This window comes from Nyctereutes procyonoides, unplaced genomic scaffold (genome assembly GCF_905146905.1).
Source record: "Nyctereutes procyonoides isolate TBG_1078 unplaced genomic scaffold, NYPRO_anot_genome, whole genome shotgun sequence".
NCBI classification, from domain to species: Eukaryota; Metazoa; Chordata; class Mammalia; order Carnivora; family Canidae; genus Nyctereutes; species Nyctereutes procyonoides.
Genome location: NW_026575147.1, coordinates 22,734,323 through 22,758,977, shown reverse-complemented (window position 1 = coordinate 22,758,977; position 24,655 = coordinate 22,734,323). Strand labels below are relative to the sequence as shown.

Below are 24,655 nucleotides of genomic sequence, written 5' to 3'. Positions count from 1 at the left end.
GTACACTCCCATATGCACATGTCATGATTAACTCCAGAGGGAAATTTAGATTAATTCCAGAGGGAGATTTAAGTATAAAAGAATTTACACATTTTTAGGGATGAGGGGGAATGGTTGAATCGATGTTGACTCTGTCTTTAGTTTTCCATTGACTCCACCTGAGTACTGTAAATGTTGCTTTCAAAACAGACAAAAAGGTTACTAAGGTTAATGACATTTATAACCATATACTTAGCACAGTGCCTGGCAGGTGGTTCAATAAATGTTTGTTGCATGAATACCTGATGATCAGATCAACCCATTTAATTTTAGATACCTAGTATTTTGATAAATAGCTATACAGATTTATCTTGTAGTAGCCCCCTTTCCCTATAATCACAGGAGATAGGTTCTAAGACTCCCAGTGGATGCCTGAAGCTGTAGATAGCACTGAACTGTATGTATACTATGTTTTTTCTTAAGTTTAATTTATAAATTAAGCATCATATAAGACATTAACAGTAACAATAATAAGATAGTTATAACAGTATACTGTAATAGTTGAATGTGGTCTCTCTCTAAATACCGGCGGCGGCGGCGGCTCCCGCAGAGGAAGAGGCTCAGCGCGGAGGGGGCTGCGCGGCTCCGGGAGCAGCTCGGCGGGGGCGGCGGCTCCGGCAGAGGAAGAGGCTCCGTGCGGAGGGGGCTGCGCGGCTGGGAGCAGCTTGGAGGGGCTCGAGCGGCTCCGCAGAGCGGCGGCTGCGTGACCGGGAGCGCGAATCCAACAGCGCAGGCCCCTAAGCACAGGGCGCCGGGACACAGCCCAGGATCCGGCCTCCCCTGGGACAGGCAGAGGCCAGGAGGGCCCAGGACAGCGAGGACGCTCCTGCCCCGAGCTGAGCAGATCAGCGGCCCCGCCCCGGAGCCTCCAGGCCCTGCGGACGGAGAGCCAAGAGCCCCGAGCCCCGGAGTTCCTGCGGAGGCTGAATCCAGGCTTCCAGAGTTGCCATAGCAACTGCTGCTGTTCCTCCTGGGGCCCCACGGGGTAAACAACCCCCGCTGAGCCCTGCAGCAGGCAGGGGCAGAGCAGCTCCCCCAAGTGCTAACACCTGAAAATCAGCACAGCAGGCCCCTCCCCGAGAAGACCAGCTGGACGGACCAGTTCCAGGGGAAGTGGAGGGACTTAAAGTCTACAGAATCAGAAGATACTCCCCCGTGTTTTTTGTTTTTTTTCTTTTTTCTTTTCTTTTTGATTTCTGATTGCTTCCCCCACCCCCCCTTTTTTTCACCTTTCTTTCTTTTCTTTCTCTTTTTCTTCTCTTTTCCTTTTTTTTTCTTCTTTTTCTTTTTTCTTTTTCTCTTTTCTTTCCTTCTCTCTCTTTCTCTCCTTTTCCCAATACAACTTGTTTTTGGCCCCTCTGCACTGAGCAAAATGACTAGAAGGAAAACCTCACCTCAAAAGAAAGAATCAGAAACAGTCCTCTCTCCCACAGAGTTACAAAATCTGGATTACAATTCAATGTCAGAAAGCCAATTCAGAAGCACTATTATACAGCTACTGGTGGCTCTAGAAAAAAGCATTAAGGACTCCCGAGGCTTCATGACTGCAGAATTTAGATCCAATCAGGCAGAAATTAAATCAGTTGAATGAGATGCAATCCAAACTAGAAGTCCTAATGACGAGGGTCAACGAGGTGGAAGAACGAGTGAGTGACATAGAAGACAAGTTAATGGCAAAGAGGGAAACTGAGGAAAGAGACAGACAATTAAAAGACCATGAAGACAGATTAAGGGAAATAAATGACAGCCTAAGGAAGAAAAACCTACGTTTAATTGGGGTTCCCAAGGGTGCTGAAAGGGACAGAGGGCCAGAATATGTATTTGAACAAATCCTAGCTGAAAACTTTCCCAATCTGGGAAGGGAAACAGGCATTCAGATCCAGGAAATAGAGAGATCCCCCCCTAAAATCAATAAAACTGTTCAACACCTCGACATTTAATAGTGAGGCTTGCAAATTCCAAAGATAAAGAGAAGATCCTTAAAGCAGCAAGAGACAAGAAGTCCCTGACTTTCATGGGGAGGAATATTAGGGTAACAGCAGACCTCTCCACAGAGACTTGGCAGGCCAGAAAGGGCTGGCAGGATATATTCAGGGTCCTAAATGAGAAGAACATGCAACCAAGAATACTTTATCCAGCAAGGCTCTCATTCAAAATGGAAGGAGAAATAAAGAGCTTCCAAGACAGGCAGGAACTGAAAGAATATGTGACCTCCAAACCAGCTCTGCAAGAAATTTTAAGGGGGACTCTTAAAATTCCCCTTTAAGAAGAAGTTCAGTGGAACAATCCACAAAAACAAGGACTAAATAGATATCATGATGATACTAAACTCATATCTGTCAATAGTAACTCTGAACGTGAACGGGCTTAATGACCCCATCAAAAGGCGCAGGGTTTCAGACTGGATAAAAAAAGCAGGACCCATCTATTTGCTGTCTACAAGAGACTCATTTTAGACAGAAGGACACCTACAACCTGAAAATAAAAGGTTGGAGAACCATTTACCATTCAAATGGTTCTCAAAAGAAAGCAGGGGTAGCCATCCTTATATCAGATAAACTAAAATTTACCCTGAAGACTGTAGTGAGAGATGAAGAGGGACACTATATCATACTTAAAGGATCTATCCAACAAGAGGACTTAACAATCCTCAATATATATCCCCCGAATGTGGGAGCTGCCAAATACTTAAACCAATTATTAACCAAAGTGAAGAGATACTTAGATAATAATACACTTATACTTGGTGACTTCAATCTAGCTCTTTCTACCCTCGATAGGTCTTCTAAGCACAACATCTCCAAAGAAACGAGAGCTTTAAATGATACACTGGACCAGATAGATTTCACAGATATCTACAGAACTTTACATCCAAACTCAACTGAATACACATTCTTCTCAAGTGCACATGGAACTTTCTCCAGAATAGACCACATACTGGGTCACAAATCGGGTCTGAACCGATACCAAAAGATTGGGATCGTCCCCTGCATATTCTCAGACCATAACGCCTTGAAATTAGAACTCAATCAAAAGAAGAAGTTTGGAAGGACATCAAACACGTGGAGGTTAAGGACCATCCTGCTAAAAGATAAAAGGGTCAACCAGGAAATTAAGGAAGAATTAAAAAGATTCATGGAAACTAATGAGAATGAAGAATAAACCGTTCAAAATCTTTGGGATGCAGCAAAAGCAGTCCTGAGGGGGAAATACATCGCAATGCAAGCATCCATTCAAACACTGGAAAGAACTCAAATACAAAAGCTAACCTTACACATAAAGGAGCTAGAGAAAAAACAGGAAATGTACCCGACGCCCAGCAGAAGAGAGTTAATTAAAATTCGAGCAGAACTCAATGAAATTGAGACCAGAAGAACTGTGGAACAGATCAATAGAACCAGGAGTTGGTTCTTTGAAAGAATTAATAAGATAGATAAACCATTAGCCAACCTTATTAAAAAGAAGAGAGAGAAGACTCAAATTAATAAAATCATGAATGAGAAAGGAGAGATCACTACCAACACCAAGGAAATACAAACGATTTTAAAAACATATTATGAACAGCTCTCCGCCAATAAATTAGGCAATCTAGAAGAAATGGACGCATTCCTGGAAAGCCACAAACTACCAAAACTGGAACAGGAAGAAATAGAAAACCTGAACAGGCCAATAACCAGGGAGGAAATTGAAGAAGTCATCAAAAACCTCCCAAGACACAAGAGTCCAGGGCCAGATGGCTTCCCAGGGGAATTCTATCAAACGTTTAAAGAAGAAATCATACCTATTCTACTAAAGCTGTTTGGAAAGATAGAAAGAGATGGAGTACTTCCAAATTCATTCTATGAGGCCAGCATCACCTTAATTCCAAAACCAAAGACCCCACCAAAAAGGAGAATTACAGACCAATATCCCTGATGAACATGGATGCAAAAATTCTCAACAAGATACTAGCCAATAGGATCCAACAACACATTAAGAAAATTATTCACCATGACCAAGTAGGATTTATCCCCGGGACACAAGGCTGGTTCAACACTCGTAAAACAATCAATGTGATTCATCATATCAGCAAGAGAAAAACCAAGAACCATATGATCCTCTCATTAGATGCAGAGAAAGCATTTGACAAAATACAGCATCCATTCCTGATCAAAACTCTTCAGAGTGTAGGGATAGAGGGAACTTTCCTCGACTCTTAAAAGCCATCTACGAAAAGCCCACAGCAAATACCATTCTCAATGGGGAAGCACTGGGAGCCTTTCCCCTAAGATCAGGAACAAGACAGGGATGTCCACTCTCACCACTGCTATTCAACACAGTATTGGAAGTCCTAGCCTCAGCAATCAGGCAACAAAAAGACATTAAAGGCATTCAAATTGGCAAAGAAGAAGTCAAACTCTCCCTCTTCGCCGATGACATGATACTCTACATAGAAAACCCAAAAGCCTCCACCCCAAGATTGCTAGAACTCATACAGCAATTTGGTAGCGTGGCAGGATACAAAATCAATGCCCAGAAATCAATGGCATTTCTATACACTAACAAGGAGACTGAAGAAAGAGAAATTAAGGAGTCAATCCCATTTACAATTGCACCCAAAAGCATAAGCTACCTAGGAATAAACCTAACCAAAGAGGTAAAGGATCTATACCCTAAAAACTATAGAACGCTTCTGAAAGAAATTGAGGAAGACACAGAGATGGAAAAATATTCCATGCTCATGGATTGGCAGAATTAATATTGTGAAAATGTCAATGTTACCCAGGGCAATTTACACGTTTAATGCAATCCCTATCAAAATACAATGGACTTTCTTCAGAGAGTTAGAACAAATTATTTTAAGATTTGTGTGGAATCAGAAAAGACCCCGAATAGCCAGGGGAATTTTAAAAAAGAAAACCAGGGATCCCTGGGTGGCGCAGCGGTTTGGCGCCTGCCTTTGGCCCAGGGCGCGATCCTGGAGACCCGGGATCGAATCCCACGTCGGGCTCCCGGTGCATGGAGCCTGCTTCTCCCTCTGCCTGTGTCTCTGCCTCTCTCTATCTCTCGTGAATAAATAAATAAAATCTTTAAAAAAAATAAAAAAAAAAGAAAAAAGAAAACCATATCTGGGGGCATCACAATGCCAGATTTCAGGTTGTACTACAAAGCTGTGTTCATCAAGACAGTGTGGTACTGGCACAAAAACAGACACATAGATCAATGGAACAGAACAGAGAACCCAGAAGTGGACCCTGAACTTTATGGTCAACTAATATTCAACAAAGCAGGAAAGACTATCCACTGGAAGAAAGACAGTCTCTTCAATAGATGGTGCTGGGAAAATTGGACATCCACATGCAGAAGAATGAAACTAGACCACTCTCTTGCACCATACACAAAGATAAACTCAAAATGGATGAAAGATCTAAATGTGAGACAAGATTCCATCAAAATCCTAGAGGAGAACACAGGCAACACCCTTTTTGAACTCGGCCACAGTAACTTCTTGCAAGATACATCCACGAAAGCAAAAGAAACAAAAGCAAAAATGAACTATTGGGACTTCATCAAGATAAGAAGCTTTTGCACAGCAAAGGATACAGTCAACAAAACTAAAAGACAACCTACAGAATGGGAGAAGATATTTGCAAATAACATATCAGATAAAGGGCTAGTTTCCAAAATCTATAAAGAACTAATTAAACTCAACAGCAAAGAAACAAACAATCCAATCATGAAATGGGCAAAAGACATGAAGAGAAATCTCACAGAGGAAGACATAGACATGGCCAACATGCACATGAGAAAATGCTCTGCATCACTTGCCATCAGGGAAATACAAATCAAAACCACAATGAGATACCACCTCACACCAGTGAGAATGGGGAACATAAACAAGGCAGGAAACCACAAATGTTGGAGAGGATGCGGAGAAAAGGGAACCCTCTTACGCTGTTGGTGGGAATGTGAACTGGTGCAGCCACTCTGGAAAAGTGTGTGGAGGTTCCTCAAAGAGTTAAAAATAGACCTGCCCTACGACCCAGCAATTGCACTGTTTGGGATTTACCCCAAAGATTCAGATGCAATGAAACGCCGGGACACCTGCACCCCGATGTTTCTAGCAGCCATGTCCACAATAGCCAAACTGTGGAAGGAGCCTCGGTGTCCATCGAAAGATGAATGGATCAAGAGGATGTGGTTTATGTATACAATGGAATATTACTCAGCCATTAGAAGCGACAAATACCCACCATTTGCTTCAACGTGGATGGAACTGGAGGGTATTATGCTGAGTGAAGTAAGTCAATCGGAGAAAGACAAACAGTATATGTTCTCATTCATTTGGGGAATATGAATAATAGTGAAAGGGAATATAAGGGAAGGGAGAAGAAATGTGTGGGAAATATCAGAAAGGGACACAGAACATAAAGACTCCTAACTCTGGGAAACGAACTAGGGGTGGTGGAAGGGGAGGAGGGCGGGGGGTGGGGGTGAATGGGTGACGGGCACTGAGTGGGACACTTGACGAGATGAGCACTGGGTGTTATTCTGTATGTTGGTAAATTGAACACCAATAAAAATTAATTTATTAAAAAAAATAAAAAATAAAAATAAAAATAAATAAATAAAAAAAAATCACTCTTTCCCCCAGTTGAGACAATGGGCAGTTTTCACTGATACTTAATATAAAGTAGTTTATACCACATGTAAGTTGTGTTAACTTAATTGCTTTAGGTTCCTTTAATAATAATTTTCTTTTTTAAAAAAATATTTTTATTCATTCATGAGAGACACAGAGAGGCAGAGACATAGACAGATGGAGAGGCAGGCTCTTTGCAGGGAGCCTGATGGGGGACTCCATCCTGGGATGTGGGATCACGCCCTGAGCCAAAGGCAGATGCTTAACCATTGAGCCACCAGGGTCCCAATCATAATTTTCTTTAAATGTGATTATCTGGTCATTGACATCCATGAGAGAACTATAGGAGATGAGTACAATCAAGAGTTACATTGCCAGGGACATTAGGGTTTGAGAAGGCATTAGAAGCGCTGTTATGATTAAAATAAAAGCTCTTAATCTGTAAAAGGGAAAAAAAGTTAAATTTTTAACAAGCATCAGGTATGGAATTAAATCACACTATGTAGCCTGCTATACAGATGAGAGTTGCTCTTTATTTGCCAGACCAGCCCCCTAGGAGCAGAATGTGGACTATCAAACTTAAATTAGAAGAGTTGAATTTCTTTAGTTGAAATGCCACAATAAATATCTTTTCACTTATCCAGTGTTGTTTAGTAGCAAGTGTGAGTTGGATGTGGAGTATATTCCTATTTTTATCTCTAACATTTCCCAATGCATACCCCTAGTCATGAGTGTCCTTGAGCTGATATCTGGTGCCAGGTATCTTGGAATAAAGGTATTACAACTGTTGTGGAAAAGGGATGGTTTCATCTAGCCTTACTTATCTTACGGTGTAAATTAAGCTCCTAAATGAAAGTGGCTAAATTTTACAGATGGACAGACATGAAATCTAGCTGAGAACAAATTGTTCTGCTGTGATAGAGACATCATTCAGACATGCATGCATCTGTCAACTGCCTGTGGTCACACAGTGAGATAAAGTGATCCGTAATGTTTCTCTGGTGTGTCCCTATTGCTAGCCATATTGTAATGTATAATACATGTCTTGGGCAGACAGCTTGTGTGGGCTGGATTCCACTTCAGCCTTGTAAAGATGCCAGGAAGCAACAAGGTGAATTTTTAAAGCCTATTTAAATATTTAGACTTATGACTAATTTCAGTGAAATCTCTGCTATATCTAACAAACTACTTGCTAGAAGTGAGATGGAATTTCAAGTTTATAGCTTCCTCACTTATCAGCTGTATGACTTTGGATTGACAAATTATTAATCTTGCCTGTCTCTGACCTAGGCAAATAAGGATTATAAAAGTATGCCTCGTAATGTTGTTGTGTGGTTTTAGGCACTTAATATGTATAAAGTGCATAGAAGAGTGCCTGAGGCTTAATAAATGTTGGTTGCCGCCGCCACCACCACCACCAATCATCATAATTAACCTAATTTGGAGATTGATTTTTCTTCCTCAGAGCTAGATTGCTTTTTTTTTTTTTTTTTTTTTTTTTAGGAAGACCGTATCTCTATCAAGGATATGGTCAACATCAGTTCTAATATAGAAGCTCACTTTCTTGCCTTGTGAAACCTATTTTCTTTTATCTACTGCTAAATATAATGTATGTTATAGTATTACATATTATATTTTGCAATGTTATTTAAAAAGTATATTTTTCTTTTAAAAATATGTATAGTCCATTACAGTAAAGGATAAGGTAATCACTAAAAGGGATGAAGAAACTTTATAGTACTGCTGTGGAATGATTTATCACATGTATTGTTAAGTGAAAAGAGTAAGGGTAAATTAGTGTGTAAATTATTCTACCATTTTTGTAAATGCATTTGCTAATGCATGCATAAAATGGCCACTGCACAAGAAATGGTTTATTTTCATTTGTTGCTGTTGGGGAGGGAAATTGTATAGCTAGTGACAGGGTAGGAGCCTTACTGTATTTCCTTTTATACTTTTTGATATCTTGAACCATGTGAGTGTATTCTCTAGTTAGTTTTTTTAAAACCTCATAAAAATGAAAAAATCAAAGAGCTATTTTGAAATCTAGATATTTACTTATCCTTTATAAACATTTCTTCCTTTTTGCATGTACTGCTTAAATTCACATTTGATAGGGCTTTTAGATTATGTTTTAATTCAGTTTTTTTTTTCTTTAAGTCTGTTTTCCAACACTAGACTAAGAATGATCTTTTGTCCTCCACTAGGGATCTGAGTCATAATCGGTTGTCTAACTGGAACATCAGCTTGGAATCTGAAACGTTACGAGAAGTGTAAGTTATTTTTATTTGTTTAAATTTAAATTAAGCTCTTAGAGGTGGACAGCATTTCGCTGTCAAAAAATTGACAGAAAAAATTTAAAAGACATTGTTTAAAAACCTAAACTGTTGTCTTTGGCTTTGCTACTATTACAGACTCTCTGGGCTTTAGGCCATTAGGTTGGTGATTAGTTTGCAACTGTGTAGAAATATTCTATCTACTTTCTTAGGACCAAAAATAAGTTTTTTTCCCCCCCTTTTCAGAGTAAATATATTATGCTTGTTTTTTTTTTTTTTTTTTTTTTTTTTTTTTTGCCGGTTTCAACCAGTGAAATTCTTTGTTGTGTTAAGCATCATGTCTAATGTAGAGTTATGTGGGGGGTGCCTAGGTGGCTCAGTTAGTTGTGTCTGACTCTTGATCTCAGGTAACTATCATTTTCTATCCCCAGTGTGGAGCTTACTTAAAAAAAAGTAAGATTTACCTGAAATATGGTATTTCTTATATTGTCTGTGATGCAGTGATTAATGTAGTTCAGTTTTCCACTTCACTGAAGTTTTTCCTTTAATACAGAGATGTATTATGTATTTTTTGGGGGAAATTTTCTAAAATACTATTAATATCAGTTATTGCGTTGTGATGTTTCCAGAGGCACAACTCTCGAGGCCTGTTTGCCTTTATGCTAAAATGCCAGAACCTTCAGATTTTTTCTTTTTAATTTCTTACTGACAGGGGTAACTTCATGCTCTCATTGTCCTTGAATTCCCTCTGTGTCTGCTCCAAATTGACTGGTTTTAGTCTGCTGTGCATTGAATGAACAATTGACAGGCTTATTTAGCTGAAAGAGTAGGCACTGAAGGAAGTCCTAAAAATGCTTCAGTGGGAAATGCATGAGCTCTATGACATGATCTTTGTAACTTCGGCTGGTTTCTTGGAGTCCTTTTATTTCTGGACTTCTGGACTTCTTTTCTGTAGTCTAGATTATTGAGGTTGTTCAGTGATTGAAAACCAGGTTAGTGAAATGTGATACTAATTTTGCTACTAAAACACTGGAGACAGGCAGCCTGGGTGGCTCAGCGGTTTAGCACTACCTTTGGCCCAGGGAGTGATCCTGGAGACCCAGAATCAAGTCCCACATCAGGCTCCCTGCATGGAGCCTGCTTCTCCCTCTGCCTGTGTCTCTGTCTGTGTCTCTCATGAATAAATAAATAAAATCTTTAAAAAAGTAAATAAAACACTGGAGACATGTTTAAAGAGTTGCTAGGATCAGATAGCGACATGTCATCTATAAAATTAATCATAGGCTCCATCTCTTGGGCAGATTCATCTCACTTTGAATAACTTAAAAAACTTTGGATAACTTTTTTTAATAAATTTATTTTTTATTGGTGTTCAGTTTACCAACATACAGAATAACACCCAGTGCTCATCCCGTCAAGTGCCCCCCTCAGTGCCTGTCACCCATTCACCCCCACCCCCGCCCTCCTCCCCTTCCACCACCCCTAGTTCGTTTCCCAGAGTTAGGAGTCTTTATGTTCTGTGTCCCTTTCTGATATTTCCCACACATTTCTTCTCCCTTCCCTTATATTCCCTTTCACTATTATTCATATTCCCCAAATGAATGAGAACATACAGTTTGCCCTTCTCCGATTGACTTACTTCACTCAGCATAATACCCTCCAGTTCCATCCACGTTGAAGCAAATGGTGGGTATTTGTTGTTTCTAATGGCTGAGTGATATTCCATTGTATACATAAACCACATCTTCTTTATACTTTGGATAACTTTAAAAAATGAGTGTATTTTAAAAATTTACTTAATTTATAATTTTTTATCTTATTATAAGTAAATATATAAATAGATATGGATAGTTTAATTATTTCTTCTTTAAGAAGGTCTGAAATTAGCTGTCAGAAAAGTAACTTTGAGGAACCAGGAACCTTGCTGGGATTAAAAATACTTAATGTGCAAAATATTTATATCAATCATAGATCTGCATTACAGCAAAATATTTCTTATTAAAATCTTTAATTTCGGGGATCCCTGGGTGGCTCAGTGGTTTAGCGCCTGCCTTTGGCCAAGGACGCGATCCTGGAGTCCCGGGATTGAGTCCCACGTCAGGCTTCCGCCATGGAGCCTGCTTCTCCCTCCTCCTGTGTGTCTCTGCCTCTCTCTCTCTCTCTCTGTCTGTAATCAATCAATCAATCAGTCTTTTAAAAAAATCTTTAATTTCTCAGCATAATCCATTTAGTCTAATTCATTCTGAGTTATATGCCTTTTTCAAATTTGGCACCTGTCCTAAATAATTATTAGCTAGAAGCCAGAACTCAAGAGACAGCATTTCCCCCTCTAAACTTTAAAATCTGTTTTTCCCCTTTGCCTAGGAAAATGAATTATAATGAGCTAACAGAAATCCCATATTTTGGAGAACCAACCTCTAATATCACTCTACTCTCATTGTAAGTAAATCAGATTTCAGATCTTTTAAATTATGAATAGTACAGCTTTAAATCTGTTGTTTTAGGTACTCTTCTTTTTTATCCTAATTATTTAACATCTTTGGGGCCTGGTATGGGTCTCTGGCAATAGCTTCATTACAATCTTTTTTTTTTTTTTTATAGAGTCCATAATATAATCCCAGAAATAAATGCAGAAGTGTTTCAGTTTTACCCTGCTCTCGAGAATTTAGATCTCAGTTCAAATATAATATCAGAAATTAAGACGTCTTCATTTCCTCGAATGCAGCTTAAATACCTGTAAGTAGTTTAAACTAGACTTATTTTAACGTGCATATTTATATTTATTGATACTTCCCAGAAATGTGTGTTATTTATTGTGATTTTGATATGCCTATGTGAAACAAATCTAGTGTCGGTTTTTTTGGGTGGTAGTTTTTTTGTCTCCTCTTGTCAGAAAATACTAAGTATCCATGGTAATTTTTGAGGTATAATTCTGGATGTTTTTACTAACAGTTTTATAAAGGTATTAAATAGAATTGATTTGTTAAACAGTGGCTTATCCTATATAATGATAATCAGCATGTGTGCTAGTTTTCTACAGTTTATAAGGCATATTCATATGAATTGTTGGAACCTAAATGAAGTAGGTATTATCCTTATTTTGTAGTTGAAGAAACAGAGTAGTTAAAAGATTTGTTAAGTTATGTATAGTTGCTAAGTGGTAGAGCTGGGGCCCACTCATAGACTTTGGGTAGCTGTCAGGTTTTAGAATGTTCTGTTTCACTAAATTTTTTTGTTATCTTTTTCATTTTAGGAATTTGAGTAATAATAGGATAACCATCTTAGAGGCTGGTTGCTTTGATAATTTATCTAGTTCCTTACTAGTGGTAAAATTAAACAGGAACAGAATCAGCATGATTCCACCCAAGATTTTCAAGCTACCTCACCTTCAGTTCTTGTGAGTAACTAAATAGATGGATTTTAAGAAGATTGTTTTTTTTTTAATTTTAAATTATTTTAATTATTATTAAAGCAAATTGGCAAATTTCTGACTGTAAAACTATTTTTGTTAAAGGGAACTTAAGAGAAACAGGATTAAAGTGGTGGAAGGTCTGACATTCCAAGGGCTTGACTCCTTAAGATCTTTGAAGATGCAGCGGAATGGTATTAGCAAACTTAAGGATGGAGCTTTTTTTGGCTTGGATAACATGGAAGAATTGTAAGTACTATGAACTAAAATAGAATATTATTAGGAAAGTGGTCTGAGGGGACTTGTCAGTGACATATGGCTAGGATAATTGATTTAATTTATACCCAAGTACATTAGTTCTTTCTCCCTTCTCTGATGTCAAATAAGTGTATAGAAAGCTCTTTAAGCTTTGTTATCAAACTGGTATTCTTTTCATCATTCTTACAGACATTTCATCAAGGGGCTCCAGGGTGGCTCAGTCAGTTAAGGCTGATTCTTGATCTCAGCTCAGGTCTTGATCTCAGGGTCATGAGTTCAAGCCCCATGTCTGGCTTCACACAGGGAATAGAGCCTACTTAAAAAAAAACCCAAACATTTCATCTAAAAAGTTTGTATTTTCTTAATGTTTGGAGCTGATGAAAATTATCAGGATTTACCTCAAACAGGTATATCAAACCTCTTAGTGTGTTGATTTTATAGATCTGATTTTTTTAGACAGTCTTCCTACCTTCTAGCAATAAATTGTAAGTAAAATATAAATATTTATTCAGTAGAATTTGTTGGTTCACTTGGATTGAGCAAAAGTATGTGTGCCTCTCTGAGCAAGACCTAATGGAGAGTTTTGGTATCTTCTCAATGCAATGCCTTGTTTTGAAACATATTTTTTCCTTTCTTTCTCTAATTCTGCAGAGAACTAGAGCATAATAACCTTACAGAAGTGAACAAGGGGTGGTTGTATGGCTTGCGAATGTTACAACAGCTCTTTGTGAGCCAGAATGCTGTTGAAAGAATCAGCCCTGATGCATGGGAGTTCTGCCAAAGACTATCTGAACTGTGAGTGTTGGATGGCATTTCAGTGGAGGCTGTGAGACTAGAGTAATTTGGAATAAATCACTCCCGTGGCCAATAATGAGATCTAACATCCCTCTTCATTAGAAGTTTGTTGAAAGCCCTAAATTTATCATGTAAATAGAACGAGAATAGGAAAGTTGAATTAAAATACAATGAATTTCTTATCCTTCATGTTTCCTGTTTTTAGTGATTTGTCCTATAACCAGTTGACACGCCTGGATAAATCTGCCTTTGTGGGTCTAAGCTTACTGGAAAGACTGAATTTAGGGGACAACAGAGTCACTCACATTGCTGATGGTGTATTTAGGTTTCTTTCCAATCTTCAGACACTGTAAGTACATCTGTCCTTTTTTTTTTGCAAATTTTTTTTAAAACAGTAAAGTAAATATTTACTATTTAACAGTAAATAGTAAACTATGCACGGCTTAGTTGGTTAAGTGTCTAACTTCAGTTCAGGTCATGATCTCAGGGTCCTGGGATCCAGCCCCATGTTGGGTTCCCCGCTCAATGGGGAGTCTGCTTGTCCCTCTGCCCCTCCCCTTGCTCATGCTCTCTCTCTCTCTCTCAAATAAATAGAATCTTTAAGAATAAATTGTAAAGCAAATTAAAATAGCTAATCAAACTACATGTTTATGTTTTTTTTTTCACGTTTATGTTAATATTTTGCAGTTGTTCTTCTCTCTTATACCCTGGGGCCAATCTTATTTGTCTCTATCTGCACATATAAATCTTATTTATCTTTAGCCAGTTCACTTTGTACTTTAATTCTGAATTTAATCAACTAAACAACAAAGTATCTCTTATAGTGCTAGTTACTGTGAAATAAAACAGAATTGCTAGTCAAGTATGCATATTTTCTTGTTCTTCTGACCTGGAGCTACTATCAGAAAACAACTACTCCTCATTCAGCAGGATGTAGGATGTGTTGCGGGAGCAACTCTGGCAGGTGCACTGTTCATTGTTAATTTGCTGCATAACCTTGAATAGAAAAAACTTAACGTTTATCGATGATCTGATATGTGCTAGGTGCTTTCAGAATACTAGGATGTTATTGCTCTTTTCCATATCAGGAGACTGAGGTTGAGAGAGATTAAAATGGTTGTTTAAAGTTACACAACTTGTATTCCCAGCTGGTCTTTCATCCAAGTACTAACCAGGCCTGACCTTGCTTAGTTTCAGAGATTAGACAAAATCAGGCACATTCAGAATAAAGTCACACAACTTGTAAATGTTTGAACCAGCATTAGAACCTAGATCTGTTGACACTAAAGCTCATGTGCTTTCTACCATACTGTCAGATGAACAGAATCACTTAACCTTCCCTGGATGTCATTTTCCATGTGTCTATCCAGTGGAGGATGGACATAGGAGTAAATGGTTGCTATAAGCAATTTCAACTCTAAAAGTCTGGGGTTCTGTAAGTTGGATGTTTTACTCTTGTCATGAAATGTAATTGAACGAAGAGGTATTTTAATGAAATACAGTGATTTCAAGCAGAGCAGAATAAGAGAAAAAGGCTAGTTAGTAGAATATGTAGATTATTAATGTTCCTGAAGATGACTTTTTGGTCATCAGGCTCCGAGTTGATAAATGGTCTCAGAAAAAAGGCAAGTTCCCAACTTTGAGACCTAGCCATCAGTGAGAGAGAAAGCATGATAATTTTATGAAGGTGTGTATACCTGCACAAGTTAGTTTGATTTTTTTTAACTTAGTGAGGTAGTCTTCCTTCAGATTTGGCCTTGAAAAATTAAGTGATTTTTGTTTTTTCTACATTGTTAGAGGTGAACCTAGAACAGTTCAAATCCAAGAACTTGTATCACATGCAGTTGCAGCCTTTTGGCAGTTCAAAGAATGGCAAGCAGGTTCTTTCAGTATACTACGGATTATTATTTATTTTAATATTAAAGTTTAGGAAAGTAATTGCAGAAATAAATGATTGATGCCATGGAGATAGTTAAGGCAGAATTAGGATAAAATCTGAGAAATTCTGGCTTTAGGCCAATACTCCTGCCAGAGTATATACTTCCTACTCCCTTTGGTCAGTGAGTTCTTTGTATGCTGTACTCTGGAGGAGGGGGGAGGTCTTGGAATGTTGAGCCATCAGTTGTTTCAATGTTTATTCCTTAGTAAAACAAAATGAACCTGTTAGCTTTCACTTCAAATAAAGATATAGCTAAATGGGAAGATGATCTCCCATCTCCTTACCGTTACTCACACAACTTAAAATGTATTATAAGATGTCTTTAAGGAAGCAAAAGTGATTAAATATCTGTAATTAATACTTCTTTCAGCAGGACACTGTGTGGTGCAATTGCATTTCCTCTGAGAATGCAACAGTGGAATTTAAAAGAACCATACTTTTCCTTTTAAAAATAGCAGTGATCACTCTAGCGCATGGGTGTTCATGGGTCTTGCTTCCCAGGGGGTGTGTTGAATTGCTGTCAATCTATGAAGCTCTATACTGACATTATTCTTTATTAGCCATTTTAGTTTTAAGGGCCCATGGGAAGGCGTGGGTCACCCAGAAATCCCATTAGTCTAAAATCACATTTGTGAGCCATATCCCCTGCATCTTGAAATCCTCCTGCTTTTTGCAGGACCCTGACTATAATTTTTAATATGCTAACAAAATTAGGGGCTATTAGGTAGGAAGATTAATACTCTTAGCAGGGGGATGCCTGGATGGCTCAGAGGTTAAGCTCTGCCTTCGGCTCAGGGCATGACCCTGGAGTTCATGGATTGAGTCCCACTTCCCTAAGGGTAGCCTGCTTCTCTGCCTATGTCTCTGCCTCTCTCTTTCTGTGTCTCTCATGGATAAATAAATAAAATCTTTAAAAAAAATCTAGCAGGTTAATTTATTTATCAAGGCCAGCTTTATCCTTTGTTTATGAGACAGAGTTCTTACTTATTGCAGATATTCTTTAAAAAAGAGGAGTTGAGTCTTTATCATAAATAAGGATAAGAATACTAGCATTACTATGCCAGGATGATGCCCAGTGCTATTATGGTCATGTTAACTAAAATAACCTTTCTCTGCCATATTTTTAGAAACTTAAGAAACAATGAAATTTCATGGGCCATAGAAGATGCAAGTGAAGCTTTTTCTGGACTGACAAGTCTCACTAAATTGTATGTGTTTATAATATTTATATATGTCTATAAAGATGTATTTTCAAGAACTAATTTTAAATGTGATTGGATTATATCTTATTGCTATGGCTGGAAAGCCAGCCTTTTGACTCATCCAGGAGAGGAAGAAGCTTTTTGTTACATTGTTTGTTTATTGGTGGTTTTACATTTTATTCATTCATTCATTCATTCATTCATTCAGTGGTGGGACAATTTTCTATGGAAAGCTTGCCTGTGGACACTCAAAGAGAAATAATTCATAGTACTAGAATTTCTATTCAAGTAAAAGAAATGCACTGAGAAATCAGAGTTGAACCAGTCATCTTTTTAATCATATGAGATTTATGGGTAATTTATCTAGAAAGGAATTCTCTGAAGTAAGATTTTAAATATTCTCTCCTGAGAATTTCTCCAAGGCTTCCCACTAGTCTGAAAATCTTTGACCTGATCATTTGCTAAAAAGGGAGAGATTGGGACTATAATCCAGTTTCTCATATGATGCACTATCAGTGGCTGCTCACAGGCACCTCGTTGAGTTCCAACCTCTTAATAGAGGCCTTCATTCTGTGCTTTGCATTGGTTGGTTATAAAGGTTCACAACTTTCTTAAAAATGCATGTTAAACTTATTTTCACTTTTTATAGGTAAATGTTTGATTTAATGAATTAAGTTTTCTTAGTGGAAAGCTTTATTAGGAGATCTGTTTGTATTTCAGAATCTTACAAGGAAATCAAATTAAGTCAATTACAAAGAAAGCATTCATTGGTCTTGAATCCCTTGAGCATCTGTAAGTATTTGCATCCATTTTGCTCAGTGTATAAATAATCTTTGCTATTAGCAGAAGTTCTCATGACCATTTCAAGTGTTTATATAATTTAATTGTAGAAATGGTGACTGGTAATGTTTAATTTCTCTTCATTTCAGAGATTTGAACAACAATGCTATAATGTCTATCCAAGAAAATGCTTTCTCTCAGACTCGCTTGAAAGAACTGTACGTAACTTAAATCTTTTTGTCACCAATCATTAGATCGTTATCCATGCTTGTGCTTAAGTGTGATGAATGTGACCCATATGATTCCCAAAACATGCAGTTTAGGCAGGGGGGAGAAAAGAGTTTTAATATTCAGTTATTTTAGTGGCTGGATATAATTTTAAAATAACCCAGAATCGAAAAGCCTGGAGTTTGTGGCACCAAGACCTTATGTTTTACTTATGCTTGTAGTTAAAGAGACCTTAGCATGCTCCTTGTGCTTTCCCTATATCCTCCTGTTCCTCCCCCACCCCATTTACTTTTGGATTATTGGAAAAATGTGTTCCCAACCCTCTGAAGCTGGAAACCTGAGGGTGGATTACAGTTAATCCTAATATACTTAAGGCATTAGGTAACTTGTTGGAGATAATCCAGCGCTTTCAGTATAATGGTCAGGATGTCTCTTATCTTTTTTTTCAAGTTAATAAAATGGTCAAACACTGTTAAATAGTTGCAGCTGAAAAACACATATTATTTTATGTCTTTTTTCATTCATACTTTTTAAAAAATTGCTGTTATTGGTTTAGAGATTTCCCAGGAGGAGGGGTGGTTAGTTGAACATTGGTACTAATTTTAAACTCTGGTGATTTGAATATTCAGCCAATGTTAAGCATCAGTGGACTAAAACAAAGGAAGGATTGTGGATCAGAACTGGTTTGTGATAAGGATAGAAATTCATAGTAAGCATTTAGAAACTTTTAGAACAACTTGACATTACTGTGACAAATTGTGAGGATAAAATTAGATAATTTGTTTATTTGGGAAATATTTATTCTCATCTGCTATGTAAGGTACTGTTCTAGATGCTAAAAACACAGTAGTGAACAAGACGAAGTCTCTCTCCTTACCGTATATTAAAATAATTTCTAGTAAGGAAGTCAAAGAATCAGTAGATCGATAATATCTTATCAGGTAATAAGAGTTCTAAAGGAAAATAAAGGTGGGCCACACATATGGAGAGTGAGCAGGATTATCATTTTAGATAAAATAGTGAGGGAAGGCTTTTTGGAGATAACAGCATCTAAGTCAGGACCTTTAGTGAGTGACAAAGTGTTGAATACTGGGTCATTCTAGGCACAGAGAACAGCAAGTGAAAAGGCCCTGAGGTAGGAGCTTGCTTCTTATGCTTGATGAACAGCAAAGACACTAGTGTGGCTGGAAAAGAGCAAGAGGAAGAATGGTAGGAGATGAGGTCAGAGGGTTAAGCAGGAAGCAGACCACCTAGGCCTATTGAGTCAGAAGGAGTTTGAATTTTTTTTTCCTCTAAATATATTAGGAAACTAATATGCTCAATACAGAGCCTGGCACATAGTGAAAATTGAATAGCTAATATTAATAAAATAAAAATGTTATGGAAATCATCATTAATTATTTTCTGCCAGACTTTTTAAGTGGCTCTTTATTTGGGAGGTACTTTGCGGAGGCAGGGGGAGAAGTCTATTGAAATATTTTGAGTTATTTCTCCTAGGCTTAACTGTTAAGGGCACAACTTAGTATTAACTATTTTTTTCCTCATGATAGTCCAAGGGCCAACAATAAAATTCTTACTTCTGTTATGAGAGCTCAATATAAAATGTAATTTAGGTAGTAGGTGAAAGCGGAGAGTGTAGTTTCATTCTTCAGTCATTTGATAATTTGAGAATTGGTTTAAACAAACTGCTGATGGAGGAAACTCTTAATGTACCTTTTTTGCTGAGAAATTTTGGTTGCTTTTGATTCACTCTAAATCTAAGTCATAGTTACAATACTGTTACATCGTATATTTATTAAAATATATCTTTATGCTTTCTAGTATCCTTCACAGTGCTATGCATAAATACTGGGGGGAGATGGGAGAGTCTTATGTAAATTAAAAAAATATTTTGCACTAAACTTATATAATCATGGTAGAAATATTAGAAAACATACTTAAACCAAGAGGGAGTGCAAGTCTCCGGATCCCCACTACTCAAAGACAACCACTTGTGAGTGTGGAAAGATGAAAAAGGAACAGAAATAAAGGAAGGTAATGTGAATTCAGTGGTATCTGTGTCCAGGCGCTGTGCTAAATGCTTTATTCAAAAATTTTTTTTGAGATAGGCATTCAAACTCATTTTCCAGAACTAGAAACTGAGATTTTGGAGACATTTAAGTATGTTGCTTGAGGTAAATTGCCGAATTAGGATTGAGTCCAGGTCTCATGAGCCTAGCTTATGCTTAGAAATCATAAATCAGACCACATCACTCTTCTATTTTTAACCTTCCAGTGGCTTCCTTCACACAAAGGGAGAAAATACTTCAGGTTCTTTTCTTAGTGTATAAATACAGCACATGCATGGTCTGCTCTTCCTGCCCAGCTCTCTCACCTCGTTCCTGTCACTGTCCCTTCCCTCACTGTGCTCTGGCCTCAGTGGCCTCCTTGCTATTCCTCAAGCACATTGGGCACGTCTGCTTAAAGGCCTTTGCACATAGTTTCCTATGTATGCAGCACTCTCCCCTCAGTTCTTTGTGGGATTTGCTCTCAATTCTTTCAGGTCTTTGCCCAAACGCCATCTCTTCAAAGAATTTTTCCCTGTTTTTATCTGAACTGGTAGCTGCCTCTCTGTATCTTTGCTTAACTTTGTTTTTCTTGACAGCACTTGCTTTCTGACTTTGTACTTTGTCATTTTTTATTGCCTGGCTCTAATGAATACATAAATTTTATGAGGCCTATATCGCCACAGCCTAGAACAGTGCCTTGCATAGAGTAGACTCAAATATTTCTCTATCGATGAATGAATATAATCTAAGAATTCTTAAATGCAAAAGGTAACTTTTGGCCTGATGAATTAAAATAATCCTTAGTCAAATAAGGGTTTTGAGATACCATTGAAGACTGAAACTTTTTTGGAATCAGAGCTTAGATACTTTAAAACTTGATGGGGATTTTTTTGTCACACACAAAGCAAGTTACAGTGTCTCAAAATCATTTGCTTTCACTAACTCCAGGTGGATGGGAGAGTCACAGGTCATTAAGAGAAAACCTATCTGATTTTTCAGATATGTTTTATAGGCCTATTATAGACAACAAATAAAATCTCACTGGTTTTTAGTTTAAGTTGCAGTACACATTGCCCCAGGGCTGAAGTGTTTTCATTCTTGATGAAATAATTTGAAAGTAATTTTGTCTTCTCCACAACAAACATCTCTGTGCTGCAATGTATATGGTAAGCTTTTCCCCAAATTTTTCTAGGGAAAATTTTAAATCTCAAAAATTGAAAGGAAGGTACAGTTGACATCCATATACCCTTTACCTAGATTTACTGCTTGTTAACTTTTTGCTAAATTTGTGATATGTTTTTCCGCTCCCTCCCATCTGTTTCTATCTCTATCTCTCTCTTTTCTCTGTACACTCTATTATTTTGCTTAGCCATTTGATAGGAAGTTGCAGACATCATAACACTTTACTCCTAAATATCTCAGCATGTATTTCCCAAGAATGAGGGCGTTTTCCTGCATATAGCCACAATACTATTCTCAGTCAATGAAATTACAGTTGTTAAAATAATATTAATTGACATGCAGTTTATACTCAGCTTTCCCCAATCTCAAAGAAAAGTTCCTTGTAGATATTTTTTCCAATCAAGAATCATGCACTGCATTTTGTTGTAATGACTTTTTAGTCTCCTTTAATCTAAAATGGGTCTCTTACCCTTGTTTCACCCCTTTTCTTGATGTCTTGCATGACAGTGACATATTTGAGGAATCGAGGCTGACGATCTGAATTTGTTTCCTTCTGGTTTGATTTAGGTTGAACATGTTTTGGCAAGAAAAATTCATGGGTACAGTGTGCAGTAAACTTTTAATGGTGAAGAAACAGAATAAAACATAAAGGGTACTTCTTTTCTTCTTTATTTTTGCAGGATTCTGAACACAAGCAGTTTACTCTGTGACTGCCATTTGAAGTGGTTGCTTCAGTGGCTGGTTGATAATAACTTCCAGCATTCTGTGAATGTAAGCTGTGCACACCCTGAATGGCTGGCAGGGCAAAGCATCCTGAATGTGGATCTGAAAGATTTTGTCTGTGGTTTGTAATTTTGTTTTAAAATTTTGTATACTACACACTTACTATCTTTAAAAAATTATTTTATTTTATTATTATTTTTCATCATGTTTATTATTTAATCTCCATCTCCTCTTTACCTCCTCCTCCCACCCACCTCTCACCTAGTAACCATAGTTTGTTCTATATAGTTAAGAGTCATTTCTTGCTTTTTCCCGCTTTCTTTTTCTTTGCTTGTTTGTTTAGTTTCTTAAATTACACATTATCAGTGAAATTTTATGGTATTTGTCTTTCTCTGAGTTATTTCACTTACATTATACTCTTTAGCTACATCCATGTCATTGCAGATGGTAACATTTCATTCTTTATTATGGCTGAATAATATTTCATAGTATGTATATATTGTATACATAGTATGTATATATGTATACATCTTCTTTATCCATTCATTTATAAATGGACACTTGGGCTACTTCTATAATTTGGCTGTTGTAAATAATGCTGCAATAAACCTAGGGGTGCCATGTATCCCTTTCAGTTCATGTTTTTGTAGTTTTTGGGTAAATAGTGCGGCTCCTGGATTGTAGAGTAGTTCTATTTTTAATTTTTTGAGGAACCTTCATACTATTTTCCTTATTGGCTGCATCAGTTTGCATTCCCATCAACAGTGTAGGAGGGTTCCGTTTCTCCACATCCTTGCCAAAACTTGTTGTTTCTTGTATTTTGATTTTAGCCATTCTGATACACATAGGGGTGCTATCTCAGTCTGGTTATGGTTTACATTTCCCTGATGATGAGTGCTGTTTAGCATCTTTTCATGTATCTATTGATCACCAGTCCTTTTTTGGAAATGTCTGTTCATGTCTTCTGCCTGTCTTTTTGTTTTTATTTTTTTTTTAATTTTTTTAAAAGACTTTATTTATTCATGAGAGACACACACAGAGAGAGAGAGGCAGAGACACAGGCAGAGGGAGAAGCACTCTCCACTCAGGGAGCCCGACGTGGGACTCGATCCCGGGTCCCCAGGATCACACCCCGGGCTGTAGGCAGCACTAAACCGCTGTGCCACCAGGGCTGCCCATTCTGCCTGTCTTTTTAAAAAGATTTATTTATTTATTTTAAAGAGAACATGGGTGGGAGGAGCAGAGGAGGGGAGAGAGAATCTCAAGCAGATTCTGCACTGAGTATGGAGCCTGATGCAGGACAAGATCTCATGATCCTGAAATCACTATATGAGCTGAAACCAAGAGTCAATCGCTGAACTGACTGTGCCACTGAGGCTCCCCTGCCCATTTTTTTATTGGGCTATTTGTTTTGGGGTATTGTGTTGTATCAGTTCTTTTTATATTTTGGTTATTAATCCTTTATCGGATATGTCATTTGCAGAGATCTTCTATTCAGTAGGTTGCCTTTTAGTTCTGTTGATTGTTTCCTTTGCTGTGTGGACATTTTTTACATTGATGTAGCCCCAGTATTTTATTTTTGCCTTTGTTTTTATTGCCTCAAGAGACATGTATAGAAAAATATTGCTATGGGCATTGTCAGAGAGATTATTACTGCCTGTGCTCTCTTCAAGGATTTTTATGGTTTCAGGTCTCACATTTAGGTCTTTATTCCATTTTGAGTTTATGTTTGTGTATGGTAAAAGAAAGTGGTCCAGTATCATTCTTTCACATGTAGCTGACCAGTATTCCCAACACTATCGAAGAGACTTTTTCCCAATGTATATTCCTTTGTTGAAGATTAATTGACCATATAGTTGTAGGTTTATTTCTGGGTTTTCTATTCTAGTCCGTGATCTCTGTGTCTGTTGTTATACCATATTAATTACTACCACGTTGCAGTATAACTTGCACTCTGGAATTGTGATATCTCCAGTTTTGTTTTTCTTTGTAGATTCCTTTGGCTACACGAGGTCTTTTTTGGTTCCATACAAATTTTCAGATTGTTTGGTCTACTTTATTAAAAAATGCTCTTGGTGTTTTGATAGGGATTGCATTAAATGTGTAGATTTCTTTGGGTAGTATAGACATCTTAAAAAACAAACAAACAAAAGACATCTTTACAATATTTGTTCTTCCAGTCCATGAACATGGAATGTCATTCTATTTCTTTGCATCATCTTTAATTTCTTTCATCAATGTTTTATAGTTTTAGAGTACAGATTTTTCACCTCTTTGGTTAAGTTTATTCCTAGATATTTTTGTTGTTTTTGGTGCAGTTGTAAGTGGGATTGTTTTCTTAATTTCACTTTCTGCTGCTTCATTTTTCACGTATAGGAATGCAACAGATATCTGTACATTGATTTTGTGTCTTGCAGTCTTACTGAATTTATCAGTGGTAGTGTTTATTTAGGTGGAGGCTTTAGAGTTTTCCAAATACAGGATCATGTCATCTGTTAATAGTGAAAGTTTTACTTCTTTCTTACCTATTGTGCCTTTTATTTCTTTGTGTAATCAGATTGCTGGGCTAGGATTTCCAGTACTATGTTGAATAAAAGTAGTGAGAGTGAGCATCCTTGTCTGATTCCGGACCTTAGGGGAAAAGCTCTCAGTTTTTCACCATTGAGTAGGATGTTGACTGTGGGTTTTTCATATAAGGACTTTAGTTTGAGATATATTCCCTCTAGACCTACTTTTTGAGGATTTTTATCATACATGGACGTTGTACTTTGTCAAATGCTTTTTCTGCATCTGTTGAATGGTCATATGATTGTTATCCTTTCTGTTATTGATATGGTGCGTCACATTGATTGTTTTGTGCATATTAAACAACTCTTGCATCTAGGAAATAAATCCCACTTGATAGGGGTGTATATTTTTTTTTTGACATATTGTTGGATTCAGTTTGCTGATATTTTGTTGAGGATTTTTGTATCTATATTCATAAGAGATACTGGCCTGTAGTTCTCTTTTTTTTCTGCCATGTCTTTATCTGGTTTTGGTATTAGGGTGATATTGGCTTCATAGAATGAATTTGGAAGTTTTCCTTCCTCTTGTATTTTTTAGAATAGTTTGAGAAGAATGAGTATCAATTTTTCTTTAAATGTTTGGTAGA

The 24,655-nt window shown here is 37.4% G+C and overlaps 1 protein-coding gene across 8 annotated transcripts in view; it reads left to right on the top strand.

Moving 5' to 3' along the window:
* Nucleotides 1-24,655, top strand: part of LRIG2 (leucine rich repeats and immunoglobulin like domains 2) — an 80,691-nt gene that overhangs the window by 39,120 nt on the left and 16,916 nt on the right. For 7 of the 8 annotated variants that reach the window (XM_055312294.1, XM_055312287.1, XM_055312290.1 and 4 more), the window contains 11 exons: nucleotides 8,869-8,934; nucleotides 11,302-11,376; nucleotides 11,539-11,673; nucleotides 12,191-12,334; nucleotides 12,452-12,595; nucleotides 13,256-13,399; nucleotides 13,605-13,748; nucleotides 16,466-16,546; nucleotides 17,261-17,332; nucleotides 17,470-17,538; nucleotides 21,459-21,622. In XM_055312294.1, the coding sequence (XP_055168269.1) occupies nucleotides 11,306-11,376; nucleotides 11,539-11,673; nucleotides 12,191-12,334; nucleotides 12,452-12,595; nucleotides 13,256-13,399; nucleotides 13,605-13,748; nucleotides 16,466-16,546; nucleotides 17,261-17,332; nucleotides 17,470-17,538; nucleotides 21,459-21,622 (1,168 nt within the window). In that variant the 5' untranslated portion in view covers nucleotides 8,869-8,934; nucleotides 11,302-11,305. The remainder of the gene's footprint in view (nucleotides 1-8,868; nucleotides 8,935-11,301; nucleotides 11,377-11,538; nucleotides 11,674-12,190; nucleotides 12,335-12,451; nucleotides 12,596-13,255; nucleotides 13,400-13,604; nucleotides 13,749-16,465; nucleotides 16,547-17,260; nucleotides 17,333-17,469; nucleotides 17,539-21,458; nucleotides 21,623-24,655) is intronic. The other variant, XM_055312288.1, reaches the window with a different exon arrangement.